At 45.8% G+C, this 17,644-nt stretch overlaps 1 protein-coding gene across 4 annotated transcripts in view; it reads right to left on the bottom strand.

Moving 5' to 3' along the window:
• Nucleotides 1–12,245: 12,245 nt before the first annotated feature.
• The window catches only part of BMP3 (bone morphogenetic protein 3), a 115,993-nt gene continuing 110,594 nt past the window's right edge, over nucleotides 12,246–17,644 (bottom strand). For all 4 annotated transcript variants that reach the window (XM_063415214.1, XM_063415216.1, XM_063415215.1 and 1 more), the window contains exon 3: nucleotides 12,246–15,771. In XM_063415214.1, the coding sequence (XP_063271284.1) occupies nucleotides 15,580–15,771 (192 nt within the window). In that variant the 3' untranslated portion in view covers nucleotides 12,246–15,579. The remainder of the gene's footprint in view (nucleotides 15,772–17,644) is intronic.

Genomic DNA, 17,644 nt, shown 5'->3' with positions numbered 1-17,644 from the left:
ACTCCCTCTTATTCCTAATGTCAGTTTGGAGGAGGCTTTTGTCACTCAAAGGGGAGCCAGACTCCTAAGTTTTGGCAGCTTTGGTCATTGAGAAATCTTGCTCCTGAACCCAGGGTCTCCATATGGAAGCTGGAAGAGAGCAACGCATGATAAAACCAATATGGTTAAAACATTTGTTCTACCCTTTATTCTCAAAATGGATGGTTTTATACAGTTTGAGATAGTTGCAGGTGAATTTTTATTCGCATTCAGCATGAGAAAGAATGCAAACAATCTTAGCTTAAGGCAGCTATCGTGATTCTACTCTGTCTTATCTAGAGCATGCACACACCTTAACTTAAATTCCAACTGCGCCACAAGTTTATCTACTACTACACGGGCCCAAATCTGAGGCTTAGCAGGGCCATATCTGAGGCCTAGTTTGGGACAGCTCAAACTTCACTCCCTAACACATCATGCTCTTCCTACAAATTCACCCCTTTTTTCTTTCTGAGCTATCCAAACTGGTTCTGGGGCACGGCTGGTTACTGTTCCAGGTCAGCATGAACAACCAAGTCTTACCATTGGCTGTTGAGTACTGCCACCTTGGTTTGCTCAAAACAAAAGCGCTGGATGTTTTCTGTGTTTCCGGCAAGCAGAGACACTGCTGCAGACAATTTCTCACCTTTTCCAGGATTGGTTTACATGCTGCATCATTCTGTGTTTCCCATTAGAGAAAAAAAAGCTGGTAAAAAACCAGCAAGACCAAAGAATGTACCGCCTAGTTGTGCATTACTTGCATGCAAGATCTCCTTAGAACATACAGATTTGCTTAACAGCGTGAATAGTGCAGCCACATTTCAGCTTGTGTATCTTGATGTCTTGCTTCCTCGAAACAGAAGGCCTCCTGGTTACCTCTGTTCCCAGCAACCAGAAAAAGTTGCTGCATGCCCTTTTTTACATTTTCCACGACTGGCTTAGATTTTGCACCACTTGTTGTTCTCCCATTTGCAAAGCAAGAACAAAGGTCTTACTGCCTAATTTGCTTGATTTCCACGTAACGGCCACGGAGAACACAAAGCCGTGTTTGACAGCGTGAACAGTAATATCTGCTCTTCGCTGCTCACTCTTTCCATGTCGTTTTGCTCAAAGCAAAAACCCTCTATGTTTTCAGTGTTCCCCGCAAAGAGGTATGCTGTTACAGACACTTTCCTGCTTTTTCCACGGCTGGCTTACATGCTGCACCAGATGTTGCTTTCCTCTCTGCAGAGCAAGACTAAAGCTCTTACTGCGTCATTTCCTTCATTTTCAATTAAGAGCTCTATAGAACACGAAGCTTTGCCCTCCAGTGGGACCAGTGCAATCTCGTTTAAACTTGAGTGTCTTGCCTATTTGTTTTGCTCAGAAAACAAGCTCTGTTGCTTGTCTGTGTTACCTGCAAGCAGAAAAGCTGCTGCACACACTTTCTTTCTCTGTCCATAAACGCCTTTATATGCTGCACCACCTCTTGGTGTTTTCCATACCTGCAGAGCAAGAGTAAAGCTCTTACTGCGTAATTTCCTGGATTTCCATGGAAGAGCTGTGGAGAACATAAAGCTGCATTTGCTGGAGAAAATATGCAGTCTCCTTTCAGCATGTGTGTCTTGCTTTGCTCATAAACAAGCCCTGTTGCTTGTCTGTGTTCCCTGCAAGCAGAAAAGTTGCTGCACTCTTTCCAAAAACTCCTTTACGTGCTGCACCACCTCTTGGTGTTTTCCATGACTGCAGAGCAAGAGTAAAGCTCTTACTGCGTAATTTCCTGGATTTCCATGTAAGAGCTGTGGAGAACATAAAGCTCCATTTGCCAGACAAAACAGTGGAGTCTCCTTTCAGTTTGTGTGTCTTGCTTTCTTGATTTGCTCAAAAAAAAAGCCTTTTGCTTGTCTGTGTTACCTGCAAGCAGAAAAGCTGCAGCATTCTACCCAAAAACGCCTTCACGTTCAGCACCACCTCTCGGTGTTTTCCATGACTGCGGAGCAGGAGTAAAGCTCTTACTGCGTAATTTCCTGGATTTCCATGGAAGAGCTGTGGCGAACGTAAAGCTGCATTTGCCGGAGAAAATATGCAGTCTCCTTTCAGCCTGTGTTTCTTGCTTTCTTGCTTTGCTCAGAAAACAAGCTCTGTTGCTTGTCTGTGTTCCTTGCAAGCAGAAAAGTTGCTGCACTCTTTCTAAAAACGCCTTCACGTTCAGCACCACCTCTTGGTGTTTTCCATGACTGTGGAGCAAGAGTAAAGCTCTTACTGCGTAATTTCCTGGATTTCCATGTAAGAGCTGTGGAGAACATAAAGCTGCATTTTCCATAGAAAACAGTGCAGTCTCCTTTCAGCCTGTGTTTCTTGCTTTCTTGCTTTGCTCAGAAAACAAGCTCTGTTGCTTGTCTGTGTTACCTGCAAGCAGAAAAGCTGCTGCACACAATTTCTTACTCGTTCCATAAACGCCTTTACATGCTGCACCACCCCTCGGTGTTTTCCATGACTGCGGAGCAAGAGTAAAGCTCTTACTGCGTAATTTCCTGGATTTCCATGGAAGAGCTGTGGAGAACATAAAGCTTCATTTGCCAGAGAAAATATGCAGTCTCCTTTCAGTTTGTGTGTCTTGCTTTCTTGATTTGCTCAAAAAAAAGCTCTGTTGCTCGTCTGTGTTTCCTGCAAGCAGAAAAGCTGCTGCATTCTTCCCAAAAACGCCTTCACGTTCAGCACCACCTCTCGGTGTTTTCCATGACTGCAGAGCAAGAGTAAAGCTCTTACTGCGTTATATCCTGGATTTCCATGTAAGAGCTGTGGAGAACATAAAGCTCCATTTTCCATAGAAAACAGTGCAGTCTCCTTTCAGCCTGTGTTTCTTGCTTTCTTGCTTTGCTCAGAAAACAAGCTCTGTTGCTTGTCTGTGTTACCTGCAAGCAGAAAAGCTGCTGCACACAATTTCTTTCTCTGTCCATAAATGCCTTTACATGCTGCACCACCTCTCGGTGTTTTCCATGCCTGCGGAGCAAGAGTAAAGCTCTTACTGCGTAATTTCCTGGATTTCCATGGAAGAGCTGTGGAGAACATAAAGCTTCATTTGCCGGAGAAAATATGCAGTCTCCTTTCAGCATGTGTGTCTTGCTTTGCTCAAGAAAAAACCTGCATGTTTTCTGTGTTTCCAGCAAACATGTAAGCTGCTGCTGACACTTTTCTACTACCTTTTGCACTACTGTCTTGCATTCTGCGCCATTGGGATTTTTCCATGTCTCATTCAAATGATGGGAAAGGGAGGATTTTTCTTCCATTAAAATCCAGAATGAGGAGTGACTCCCCCTCAATTTAAACCCTAGGATGAGGAAAATCAAGGGTTTACTCACAATTCAAACCCATAGTACCCATCGATATTTTCCTCTTTCACTTCAAAATAAAACAGAGTAATTCCATATAAACTGATACCCTAATAAAAAGGAAAAGTTATGTTTTCCTTCAATCAATACCTTTAAATCAGAGATGAAAGGTTATTCCTCTCAGTTCAAACACAGACTGTAGGGAAAGAGGAGTTTCTTAGTTTAAAGCCCCTTTTTCCTCATAACACCTATTTTTTTTTGTGGCACCGGGGAGACATTGGCAAGATAAAATCCGCAGGGAAAAGGAAATTTTCTTCATACAAACTTATATACCGGCTCACCTGCTGTCTGAGTTTGAAAGACAGGTATTTTCTAGGGAGGGGCAGGACATCTCTAGAGATGGAGAATTCAAAACTCCTCCATCTAAATTATTCTATTTTAGAAAATTTAAGTGGCTTTCACTCAGCTGTGTGGGCATAGGAATAACAGTTCTTTATTAGTATATATGACAAAACAAACAAACATCCCTCTGTTGTTCTCAAGGACTCAGATTGGGCAAGGCCTGCTCGGTTGGTGGAACCTCGAATGTTCACTGACCATGTGGTCTTTGCTAAATTAATTCCCCAAATCTTGAAAGTCACCCTACCCTGTGCACACCACACAATGCCGTGTTCTTTAGCCCAGATATTTATAAAGCTGTTATTGAAATTGGTCCCATTGTCTGACTCAATTCTCTCATGTCTCCAGGGGACTTTCTTTTCCAAGCCCAGGATGGTGTTCCAGGTGGTAGCGTGAGGTACAGGGTAGGTCTCCAGCCATCCAGTTGTGGCTTTTACTATGGTTGGTATGTAGCACTTTCCTTGGCAGGTTTTGGCAAGGGTGATGTAGTCACTTGCCCTGGCTTCCCCGTACCTATATTTGCACTACCGCTTCATTTGCTTGGCCTGCTTATTGCAACACATGTATCAGAGATATGGATAAGCTGAGAAATACTGTCCATGGTTATATCTACTCCTCAGTTTTGTGCCTACTTATAGGTAGTATCTCTGCCCTGATGACCTGAGGCATCCTGGGCCCATCAAGGGCCTAGGAACAATTCTCCCTTGTGTTGTCAGTCAAAGTCTATCTTTGAAACTTCTCTCTTGGCAGCTTGACTTACTTGCTCATTGTTTCAATGCTCCTCATTATCCCGACTCTTGGGGACATGGGAATCTACATGGCGGACTTTTACAGGTAGCTTCTCTACCCTAATGGCCATGTCTTTCCACTCATTAGCAGTCCAGATTGGTTTTCCAGTTGGCCTTTTTCCACCTTTCCAGACAACGCCAGAGAGCATTGGCTACCATCCACAAATCAGTGTAGAGGTAAATTTTTGGCCACTTCTCTCTCTCAGCAATGTCCAGGACCAATTGAATAGCCTTGAGTTCTGCAAATTAACTCGATACACCTTCCCCTTCAGTGGCTTGTGCCATATGTCGTTTGGGGCTCCATATGGCTGCTTTCTATTTCCGGTTCATCCTTACGATGCATAGGAACCATCAGTGAAAAGGGCATAGTGTGTTTCTTTTACTGGCCGTTGGTTATATGGTGGGGCTCCTTCAATGTCACCTGTTCTTGTTCTTCTTCATCGGTGAGACTAAAGTTTCCACCTTCTGGCCAATTTGTAATTATCTCCAAAATCCCAGGGCAATTTGAGTTTCCAATACAGGTGCCCTGAGTGATGAGGGCAATCCATTTGCTCCACATGGCATTGATGGCGTGGTGGGTAGAGGGAACTTTTCATTTGAACATCCACCCCAGCACCGGTGTTCGGGGTACCAAGAGGAGTTGTGCTTCTGTGCCAATCACCTCTGAGGCATCCTGACTTCCTTCATAGGCAGCCAAGATTTCCTTCTTTGTTGGGAGTGTATCGGACCCTCTATAACCTCGGCTCCAGAATCCCAGTGGTCGGCCTGAGTCTCACCAGGCACCTTCTGCCAAAAGCTCCAGGACAGGCCATGGTTCCTGGCTGCAGAGTAGAGCACATTCTTCACCTCTGGTCTTGTTCTGACTGGGCTAAGGGCTACCACATAAGCGATCTCCTGTTTGATCTGGACAAAGGCTTTTTGGTGTTCAAGGCCCCAGTGAAAATTGTTCTTCTTGCAGGTAACCAGGTAGAGAGGGCTCACAATCTGGCTGTACTCAGGAATGTGCAGTCTCCAAAAGCCTATGGTGCTTAGGAAAGCTTGTGTTTCCTTCTTGCTGTTCCATGGAGATACTGCGGTGATCTTATTGACTACTTCAGTGGGAATCTGATGCTGCTCACCTTCCCACTTTACTCCCAGGAACTGGATCTCCTTGGCATGTCCCTTGACTTGCCTCTTCCTGATGACAAAACTGGCTAGCAGGAGGATCTGGATGATCTTCTCTTCATTCTCAAACACTTCCCTTGCCACGTTCCCCCACACAATTACCTACTGTAGATATTCTGGAGCCTCACCCTTTTCCAGTGCAGCCTGGATCAGCCTATGGCAGATGGTGGGGCTGTGTTACCACCTCTGGGGCATTGGTTGCAGGTGTACTGCACACCCATCCAGGTGAAAGCAAACTGAGGCCTGCATTCTGCAGCCAAAACAATGGAGAAAAAGGTGTTGGCAATGTCAATTGAGGAGCACCACTTTGCTGCTTTAGACTCCAGCTCGTACTGGAGTTCCAGCATGTCTGGCACAGCAGCGCTCAGGGTCGAGTCACTTCATTCAAGCCATGATAGTCCACAGTCAATCTCCATCAGATTTGCACACAGGCTAGATTGGACTGTTGAAGGGTTGAGTGGGTTTTGCTGACTCTCTCTTGGCTCTCCAGCTCTCAGATCATCTTGTGGATGAGGATCACAGCATCTCTATTTGTCCAATACTGCCGGCCATGCACCGTCTAGGTGGAAACAGGTACTTGTTGTTCTTCTACCTTCAGGAGTCCTACTGCAGATGTCCTACTCTGACAGTCCAGGCAAGGTGTTCAACTTCTTAATGCCCTCTGCCTCCATGGCGGCTATTCTAAAAGCCCACCTGAGTCCCTTAGGGTCTTTGTAATAGCCATTCCTGAGAACGTCTATGCCCAAAATACACAGAGCCTTTGGGACAGCTGCAATCGGATGTTTCTGCCACTCTTTCTTGGTTACGCTCACCTCGGCTTCCCACAGAGTCAATTTTTGTGATCCCCCTGTCACCCCAGCAATGGAAATCAGTTCTGTCTGATGTCCTGATGGTACACTGTGCACCACTATCAACCAAAGCTTCATATTTCTGTAGCTCTGATGTGCCAGGCCATCTAATCCACACAGTCCAAAAGACTCGGTTTTTCCATGCCTCTTCCTAGCTAGAGGCAGGGCTTCTCTAGCACTGGTTGTTATTCCCTTCCTGGACATACACAGTAGAAGTTCCTTTAAGGAGATCTGACACAGCATCTTCACTTTTGTAATACCTGACAGCCTGGTCATGGGAAGCTGAGGCTACCTTCATTCTAGTAGAACACCCTCGGTTGGTGTTTTACTCTTGAGCTCATGCACCCATGCTGCTAGAACAGAAGTAGGTGTCTCATCCCACATTCCTATGTCTTCTCCATGGTCATGCAGGGAAGACCACAGGTCAGCTCGTGAGGTGCCCTCTCTCTCTAGCTGTGGGGCATTGGGCTCTGACTCTGGGGCCTGTGACTCGCACTGGTGCCACATGGGAACAGTTTTTCCTTATCTGAAGAATACCTGTTTCACACCTGAGTCTTGGGTCATGGGTCCCAAATTCCTTGCCTCAACACCATCCAGTTGCACACTTGTACCATAAGGTCCCAGACCCAAAGTAACCAGGCTGTATAAGCCTCACGTCCCCATCCTGCAATATCTTTTTGCAGATTACACAGACTTTTATATGACAGGGACTCAGTGATGAGAAACTCCTGCCTCCCCTGTGGGTTGTGAGTGCCCTCTTTTCTTATCTTTATTATCTGGGTGCTCTGATTTCATCTTATATTTCTTTGTTCCCACAGGGCTGACTGCTACTGGCTGTGACTGCCCCTGTGGTTCAGTTGGAACCTGAACGGTTGTACTGTCTGTTGGTTCCACTGTTGCACCTTCAAACTCTCCGTCTTAGCACAGGGGGAGGGTTTCCCACCAGCTGGGTTTGATGAGGCCACCACTGGGAGAATGTGTTCCTTCAGCATCTAGCCCATCTCCTGTATCTCCTTCACCTGAACCCCCACCCACTCCGGGTGGCTCATTTCTGAGGTGGGCTGCGAGGCAGGTTCAGGTGGTGGGGCAGCATCCCCAGTCTGTGGGACAGTGTCAGGTTCAATGGCAGCATCCCCAGTCTGTGGGACAGTGTCAGGTTTCATGGCAGCATCCTTAGTCTGTGGGGCATCGTCAGGCTCTGGGGCAATATCCTTATTCTCTGGGGTAGGTATCAGGGTGGTTATCCAGGTCAATCTCCCCTTATCTCTGAATGCTAAATAGAATAGACCTGTAAGCAATCCCAGCCATTGTATGATATCATTAGCATTTAGAGAAGATTTAAGCCCTTCAAAAGCTGGTGGACTAGATCCAAAAAGTTGAGTGAAGGGTTGAGAAAAAATTTCTCCCCATGTCATTTCCTCACAGTAGGTACCATTGTTAAAGTAACCCCACAAACAAACACTTAGAGTGCGATAGCCCTGTATCCATGTGCCTGCCTTCAAGAAAAAGTTAAAAATCCATGGTCTCACCTTATCAATCCATAGTGCAAGCTGGATAACAGCCACACTAGCTTTAGTTATAGAAGCCATGTTTAGATAAGGGCTTGAAAATGGAAAATATACAGCCACAACTATATGCCACCCAAACCATGGTAGGCTAGACCACATGATGCTACTTAGGGCAGTTTCTATATCCAGTGCACAAGAAATTAGGTCACTTAAGAACTGTTACTCCTTTTTCTCTCAATGCCCTTGAGCCGCACATTGGGCGCCAAATTCTGTCTTGATTTGAAAGACAGGTATCTGCTAGGTATCTGCAGATACTATCTCCTTGGAACGAAGAATTTACATCCCCTCCCTCCAAATTATTCTAATTTAGAAAATTAAAGGTGTTTTCAGGCAGAGGTATGGGCATAAGAATAACAGTTCTTTACTAGTATATATAACAAAACAAAATAAGAACAACTACAGCATTAATAATAAACAGAACCAGGAGCGTCAAAGGCTTTCTTTTACAAAAAGCCCAGGGGCAGTTTTATCTCAGTGCCCCTGTGGGACTCCGAGAGACCAAGCTGGAACAGTAGAAAAATCCCAGGCTGGTGGATGAGATCAGATGCTTTGTGCTGGTTTCTGGAACAGCAGGGATGTCCCAGCAGGGCAGGGCAGTGCAGGGCTTCAGAGTAGCAGGAAAACCTCAAAGCTCTGAAGAAGCGGCAGCGGTGGGGGGAGGGCTGGAGAAAGCAAGCTCAGGATTCTTGGGTACACAAGCAGATGAAGGTAGATTTCCCAGGACAAGAGTGATGACTTTTAAGTCTTCCTGCAGCGAGGGGCAGCTTGACTCACTTCTCCGATGCCGAGAGCAAGAGAGAGCGACTGCCTCCCTGCTTTTACCTTTCCCAAAGCTCGCGTTATCTTGCTCCTCTGAGAAAACTCCCAGAGACTCAAAAACAATAGGTTAGCATGGTGGTACAATTTCCTTTGGCCACTTCTTTGTTTCAGTCAAAGACTTCATAATTTATCTCCTAGCAACTTTTGGGGAAAAAATCCTATAAGAAAAGGAGCAAATCTAGCTCCCAACACCTGCCACTTGCTCAGCTGCTGCTGCCTGGCACAAAGGTTTGTCCCTTGGCACCTCCTTTAAGCAGTGCTCTGCATCCAAGTACATCCCAGTGCTCCCCTAGACCGTGTGAGATGCTCTCACCATTGTTCCATGAGACAGCCCCTAGGAGTCCACTATAAGTCTGCCTCTCTTCCAGCAGTTCCATAGAAAATTGAACTGAGGAAACCCCTCCTAAAGCAGCCTTCAGCAGAAGCTGCCTTCTCCTCACTCTCACAGCTCACACCTGGGACTGCTCTGAGCCCCCATCATCATTCTAGCTGGTGCTGTTGCCAGTCTTCTCAGCCACCGCCCCTTACAGCAGCTGCTCCTTTGAGCGCCATGGCCCCCACTCAAGCCCAGACTTTTCCCTTTGCACTCCTAACTCTCTTTCACCCCTCCCCTCTATTTACAGGAATTGCCCTGCTCACCTCCTTCCCACACTCGGCAGCTCTGGAGCCCACCCCCACTTTACAGCCCCTTACTCCATCATCAGCAGTCAGGGCCAGGGAGCTGGCCCAAGGGATAGTGGCAGTACTGCCCTCTGTCCACAAGGTGGCAGCACTGCTGCTGAGCTCAGCCCAGGGCTGCAACGCGCTTTGGGAACCGGCAGAGAAGAGAGGCAAAAGTTGCCAGAAAGCCTTATTTCCTTCTCCCCAGCATCTGTTCTTATGGTTTCAGGGCACTTGATTGGTTCATTTCTAGATAAAATGTTCTGGCATTATTTTCAAAACTACTACCCATCTTTAGCCAGATTTTCTTACATTCTTGTATACAATAGATTGACTAGACAGCTTATTTCCAAGTGAATTTAAATTCCTATTCTTTGCCAATACCTATAAAAATGAAAAACTTGACTTGTTTTAGTATTCTACGCTGACCACTTCCTATAAATTTTCTGGCAGCTTTTGGTCCCTCTGAGGGAGGGCAACTCAGCATGGCCTCTCCTCATTTGCCACTCACCTGTTCCTCCACCGCAGCACGGTTCTCTTTCCTAAGGATGTTGAGGTGCCCCAAATGACATCAGAACCCTTGGATCTCCACTGTCTCCCCTATCCGTTTTTCCTCATCCCCAAAGAAGGCACGGAACAGGTTAAACTGCCCTGGACAGCAGCACATTGCTTTATTCAATCTCTTTCCACATGTACATCCCCTCAAAAATGGGTTTTGCTGCAACAAGAAAGTGGACAAAACCCCTATAAGGGTTGAAGTTCCTCCCCAGACCCACTGTCACAGACTGCCAGTCACCCCACATCATTGGGAGCAGCACGGCTTGGGATGCTGCCTCGGCTCCAGCTCAGGCTCCACTCCATCCTTACACTCTGGACAGCAGCAACAGGAAGCTCCTCCCTTCCCTACAACACTGCAGCACCAGCATCCCGATCTGCACTATGGACCTGTCCAGCAGTGGGATGGGAGCACCAGGGATAGACGATAAGAGGCAGAAAGAGGGAGTGGCAGCAGAGAGGACACAGGAAGAAAAGGAAGAATGGGGTGCAGGATGAAACTGAAAAAAAAAAACCCAAAAAATCCAAAACCTGGGATGGGCAGCATGACAGAGGGATTAAAAAAGAACAGGGACAGGGAACAGGACACATGGATCCAATGAGAAACAATGGCACAGGGAGCACCACAGAAACACTGGGAACGAAAAGGAACACAAGTGAGACATGGAGAAGGACAGAGAAAAAGACAGGGTGCTAAACACACAGCAAGGACAGAAGGATAAAATGACAAAGAAGGAAACAAGGACCAAGAGACAAAATGACCACAGCACATGGCTGTGGGGAAAGATGGGCAAGATGCCCCTCACTCCACTCACTACTACAGCTTCCTTGGAATTTCACACACAGCATCTTTTCCAAGCTCAATAGGTGAACAAACAGGTATTCCAACATCTCCTTCCTTTGTACTTCAGGCAGCACAGACCCACCAGGAGGAACAGCAATCCAAGGGCAGATGTAAAAATGGGAGTCCCAATGGCCCCTCTCTCTACTTTTTCTCCAACTTTGACCTGGGCTGGGAAACAAAAGACAAGCATTTATAAACCAATCCTGAGGTGTCTTGAGGATGCCCAGGCTTGGGAGAAAGCCCTTCCCACCACCCTCTTGGCCTTTTCCCACTCTGAAGAACTGTAGAAATGCACATCCAAACCCAAGTCAGGCAGCCTGGGATGTTTTCTGCATAACAAACACCACAACCCTGAGCACCAGGAGCCTGAAGATGTTCTCGATTGCAATTCCCAGCTTCAATGAATTCTGCAGGGGACAGCCAAATTGTTTGTGCACAGAGGAAGTAAAAGTTGTCATTTTCAATAGTTAAAATATCCATGGGAGTTACTGGCTGCTTACAGTAGAGAGCTTCATATGACTTCCAATACTTATGGATTTATCAAAAGAAGCAGTTTCAGGTTCCTTCTCTTTGCAGTCCAACTCTAAACGGGAGCTGGCTCACAACTGCTCCTGAGAGAGGCAAGTGGAACTTCAGGAGCTTGGAAAGCAACTCCGGCTTTTGAGTCCTGGCTCACCTGCCCAAACATCCACAGTGCTTTTATACTGCCTCTCTCTCTGCTTTCCACTTCATGCTTTTCATTTAAATGCAAGAAAGCTGCAAGCTCTGCCTCCAGCCTCCACTGCATCTTCCCTGTGCCTCAACACTGCTCACCTGCTCACCTCAGGTGCTGCTCCTCTCTGTTGTGCTAACCCTAGCCATGGTGCCAAGGAGGGAGAAATTCCAGATTTTGTTTCCTAGGAAAGGCTCTGTCAGGCAAACCCATGCTTGCAGCTCCTTCCTGGCTCCATGCTTGTGCCGGGACAGTCTTAGCTGCACGCAGCCTCTGCCGCCAGCTCCCGCCTGGCTTTGCTCCAGGGCCACCACCCTCGGGGTTCTTCCCGGGACCTGCCGTTCGCCACTCACCTTCAACCTCATTGCAGCCACAGCAACTCCCACCCTCCTCCATTGTCACCACAACCCTCAGCCGCAGCTGCTGCACACAAGACCCACGTGTGGTGCTCCCAAGTAGCTCCTGGCAGCCCGGCACAGCCAGACAGACCCTGCTGGGTGCCACCCACAGTGCAACAGCACCGCGTGTGTGAGACCAGTGTTATAAACGAGGCCAGGACTCGGGTGGAAAAATAAAAAAAAAAAAATTCCTCGTTTATTCTGTTAAACTACCAAAGACGGGAGCCCAGGATAAGCCTAGACTCCTCACAAGCCAGAGAACACGTACAAAACTACAGTGTAACAATTCAGTACACCGGGTGCTCCTTTGGATACATTGTGTCTGCCAGAGACCTCTGGCAGAGCTTCAACGCTCCCTTTTATCTGCTCCTGCTCTCTTCTGATTGGGGCGCTCAGGATCTTCTCTCCGATTGGCCAGTTGTCTAGGATTTGATTGGTTTATAACGAGAGTCATCCTGGACCAATCATTCTGCCAGGGCGTCGAGTGATTGGTCCCTTGCCCCTACCAATCCAGGCTCGTGGTTTTGATGCTGCCTGCATGACGGCATCTGTGGAGCTATTCTTGTTGTCACACTCCCAGCGTTTGCAGAGACATTAATTAACTTGTACCCCAAACCTACAAACTTAAGAACTGTTACTTATACATTGCAACATTCAACCTAACACCCCAGAAACATTCATCTACTTAAACTTATACAATTAGAAACATAGAAACACTGACTTAACTATCCAATTTGAAACATCAGACTCACAACTAATTGAACTTATACGTTTAGGAACATTTCTTTTATAACACCAGTGTGCAGGCACCACATTGCCCGGTTGCATCCCGCCCTGGAGCATGGTGTGACGTGTTGGGTACATCACTGCCCATGTGCTGTCAGTTCCACTGCTGCCTTTCACCCTTCAGTACCACCTGACAAAGGGAGGACATGAGCACTGGACTGGTGCCAGAGTGCTACGAACGCTGGGAAATCTTTAATGTTCTTGCAAACATCTGAGTACCACACAGGAGAAGCCAGATTTCAATTTTAAAGTAATTTTATTTTACATTTCTCAGAGTTCTGAGCCGAATGTCTGTATTACTGAAGGAAAACAATACAGATCAGACGAGCTTATCCATCAGCAGTAAAACATGCCCTTCAAACTGTAGGTGCACCTGTCCTTTGGAGCTCCCCTACAGTCCTGGCAGTTCATCTTTGCCCTAACAGAGAAAACTGCATGGTTTAAAGAGTGCTGAGAGAAAGGAAGATATGTTAAGGAGGGCCACTGATATAAAATAAATTAGAAGCATCTGTAATAGTTTCTTTTCATATACAAAATAACTTTTCTTTTGGGGGTGCTTTTCATTTTATTAAATTGAAAGTCTGTACACAGAAAAACCTTCCACCAGAAATCATTTAACAATGCTGGTTTTACAAGGGAAAAGGAGTCATTAAACAACTGTTGGGGGTGTTAGATTTGTTTCTTTTTTACTTACAAAATTTTTTCCCATAAGTTGCTAGGAGACTTAATGACTGAGTGTTTGACTAAAACAAAGAAGTGGCCAAAGCAGATAGCAGCACCAAGCTACACCTACTGTTTTTGGGTCTCTGGGAGTTTCCCTCAGAGAGGGGAGATAATGCGAGTTTTGGGACAAGTAAAAAGACAGGGCTAGAGGCAGCTTCGCTCTCTTTGCCCTGGGCATCGGAGGGAGAACGGCCAGGCTGCTGCTTGCTGCAGGAGTTTGCTGTTATTTCCTGTCCGGTCTCGAAAAATCGACCACCATCTGCTCCTGTGCACCGCAACCCTGAGCACGCCAGAACCCTGAGCTCGCCTCCTCCTGCCCTGCCGGGCCTGCCCTGTCCTGCCACTGCTGTTCCTTCAGCCCTGCTTCCAGGCTTTCTGCTACTCTGTAGCCCTGCACTGCCCTGCCCTGCTGGGACATCCCTGCCGCTCCAGGCACCACCCACAGAGCTTCTGATACATCTCATCCACCAGCCCAGGGTTTTTGCCACCGCTCCGGCTTGGTGCTCTCAGAGTCCCAAGAGATCAGACTGCCCCGGGCTTTGTGAAACCAAAGCCCCTCAAGGTTCCTGGTTCTGTTTATTATTAATGCTGTGTAGTTGTTCTTGTTTATTTGCCTTGTTAGACACACTAGTAAAGGACTGTTATTCCTATGCCCATACCTCTGCCTGAAAGCCCCTTTAATTCTCTAAATTAGAATAATTTGGAGGGAGGGGATTTGAATTTGTCATCCCAAGGTGGATCCTGCCCTTCCCTAGCAGACACCTGTCTTTCAAACTAAGACAACAACCCATCTTGCAAACTCACAAGCCTCTCCTCAGTTGAAGGTGCCTGTCTTTGTGATCAGCCCTGCCCCAGGAGTGACACTCTGCTGCTGCTGAGTTCAGGGCCCCCAGAGCATGAAAAAACAGATCACCAGTTTGCCAACTAAATCAGAGTGCTGAGTGCCCCATCCAGTCCTTTCCTTAACAGCTCCATAGAGGCTGACTCCACCACATCTCTGGGCAGCCCTTACCACTGCCTGACCATCTTTTCCATGAAAAAATTCTTCTTAATGTCCAGCCTGAAGCTCCCCTGGTTCAGCTTGAAGCTATGACCTCTGGTCCTGTTGCTTATTACCTGGGAAAGAGGTCACTCCACAACCTGCTTACAGTGTCCTTCCAGGTAGACAACCTACAGATTATTTGCATGTTCTAGAACACGTGGTGAACAAGTCATTTGAACACTTCACTGAGCGTGATATTTTCATACCCTTGGCCTGCTGAGTTAGCAGAAGTCAGAGTGATGCACTCAGTCGTTCTGTTTTGAGCTCTTCTGCCCAGGGTTGCCAAGCTCCAAAGAGCTGAATTACAGAGTACAAGTCAGAGAAAAGGAACTCGCATACAAGGTGGGTAACCTCATACAAAGGAGATGCATGGTCAAGTAGGGTTATCTACAGCTTTTAGGATGTCAGATTTGTTTTGCTGCCTTGCTGTACTACTCTAAGACCTACGGCAAGAAACTTAGCTTTAAAATGAAGACTATTATATTTCTAACCTCCCCCTGCCATTAGTCACCATTAGATCAGAGATAAGAATTACCAGCTTGTGCTGCTTCCAAAATCTTGTACAAAAATACATTACTATTATACTGTCCTTTGGGCAGTGTCAAAAATCTGCAGATTCCTCTTCCACCTCTCACTTTCAACAGGTACAGTCAGATCCTATTCCCAAGCCTTGTGTCTTGGTCAAAATCACAGATGAATGAAGTTTGTATTCACTTTCCCTGGAATTGCTATTTGGAATCCATTCTGTTCCCATTCTCATTGAGTGTGTATCTTTACAATTTCTCTTTTTTGTCTAAAGGAAATGCATTGGCAGTGCAAACACAAAGTAGGTATGATGAGACTCCTGCCCCCCACCCTCTTCCCCAAACAGCAAGGGAGTAGCAGAACTCGAACCCAGGGCATTGCCAAATCACCCTGGCATTGCCAAAAGGCCTCCCAAGGTGTTATTTGCATGCACAGGACTCCACTGTCATGTTGGGGTACACCTTCAGCACTACGTTTTTGTTTTCGTCAAAGAATAAGATACTAAGAGAAGACATTTTGTCAGGAACACAACAAGGCTCGGGAATGCCAGGGACGACTCCAACAGCTCTCACAATGCTCTGGATGGTAGCATGGTTGGATGGCTTCATGGCCTGAGAAGAGAGAAAGACATGGCAGAACATATTACTGCACCCACATTGCCATGAATTTATGTACTGTACAATAAAATTTGTACAGTACACAAAAAATTCGCTTTGTTGAAGTACCCTGTTGAGACCCCCTCAGCTGGAACTTCTATAACCAGTGGCACTGCTGAGGAACTGAGCCTCCAAGACAGCTGTACCTCATACTAAAGAGACATTTTCCTCCAGAGAAGAAACTTCAAAGGACAAAGTTTCCTAAATTTATAAAAAGGGACATGCTTGTGTTTGCTGTACACAGAAAGCAAATTTGCCTAGTCAGGTAACTGCTTGGTCACAAAACCAAAAATCATTAAGGTGCTCATAAAAATAAAAAACAGCACAGAAAAATGAAAACCACAAAGTTTTAGTCTGAACCCTAAAATGCTTCCTGATCCAAGCATCTGTACAAGAAATAAATGCTCAAGACACAGCTTTTAACCAGGGGCTTTTGGTTTGGCTTTTAGAGTTGTTCTTATACACACAATCTGGGAATCAAAACAGTTCAGTGAGTACCCCATCACAGGTCACTGGGATATATACAGAACAAGGTCATTTTGGCCAAATGTTCAATTTGCAGTTTTGCTGCAATAAGAGATGACTTGTTTCTGGGAAAAAAAGGCAGTCTTAAGGGTTAGATATGGACTTGCAAAAAGATAAAGAATAACTGTGAATTCCAGTTCTTAATATCATTTATGCACCACATTTGTACATGAAGTTGTACATTGAAGTTGTAAGCTGATCAAAGACATTTCTGCTGGTTTGTTTTGAATTCAAAAGTACCTATACTCCTCAGCAATGACAGCTAGGGATCTAAAAACATGTTTTAGATTATCATACAACTCAGATTTCTGTATAATTTCTGTCTTCACAGGGAAGTGAAAGCTGTGGTAGCACTCAGCCACGTTTCCTTACTCAGATGCTGGGCAGCATTCTGTCCAAAATAACTGTGAGCCCAACAGCTGTCCTGAGCTTACTGATCACATGCCAAAAGATAGAACACCTACTGAGATCCTATTTCCTGTAGCCAGTAATACTAAAACTAAAATCAGGACTCCAAATAGGCCATGCAACATCTCCTCATAAACCTCCTTCAGGTATGGAATCCATAGCCTCAAAATGCAAAATTGCACCAAATCAACTTCAGGCTAAGCAGCACTGAACAGATTTCAAGCATGGCCTTGGCTTTTGGTGGGAACAGCCTGGACACATGCTGTCCTAAAAGAAGTATCTCTGTTTAACTGGGTAGCATACAACAGGGAACATCCCCTGTTAGAGTCCATGTTTCCATGGATCCTCCGCAGAGAGTGAAAAGTACAGAGATAGATTAAGGACCTTTGGAAAAATTAGAATGTATAAAGCTTTATGTGTGTAAAGTAGAAATCTAAGCCGTTAGTTTCAAGCTTCACATGCCCTAAGTCCTCATTGTTAGTGTAGAAGGACAGAGCTTCAAGCCTAGTGATAGAGTTTAGACACAACAAAAATAGAGTAGAGTACTGTTTATAATTTTAAGTATAAATTTTATGTACAATAAGATAGAACTTTATGCTAGTAAAATAGAGTTTTGCGTTAATAGATATGTTATGTGTGTAGGTTTTGATACTGTTTTTCGTAGTTTTATGAACTTTAAAATTGTATCTAGATTGGCTAGTGTGTAGATAAAAAATATGAATATGCATTTTGTAATTGGAGATAAAAAGCCTCTGGGTTGGAAGTGAAGGTGTTGATTGATCAATCCAATCTATTGATCCAACCTCCACCTTCTGCAGCCTGAGGAAGGAGCCCTGCTAGGGAGCCGAATAGGATTCTAAAGGTACCATCTATTGTTGCTCAGATCAGGGCCCGT

This window comes from Prinia subflava, chromosome 18 (assembly GCF_021018805.1).
Source record: "Prinia subflava isolate CZ2003 ecotype Zambia chromosome 18, Cam_Psub_1.2, whole genome shotgun sequence".
NCBI lineage: Eukaryota > Metazoa > Chordata > Aves > Passeriformes > Cisticolidae > Prinia > Prinia subflava.
The sequence above is the reverse complement of the archived record's forward strand: the minus strand, read 5'-3'. Positions and strand labels throughout refer to the sequence as shown.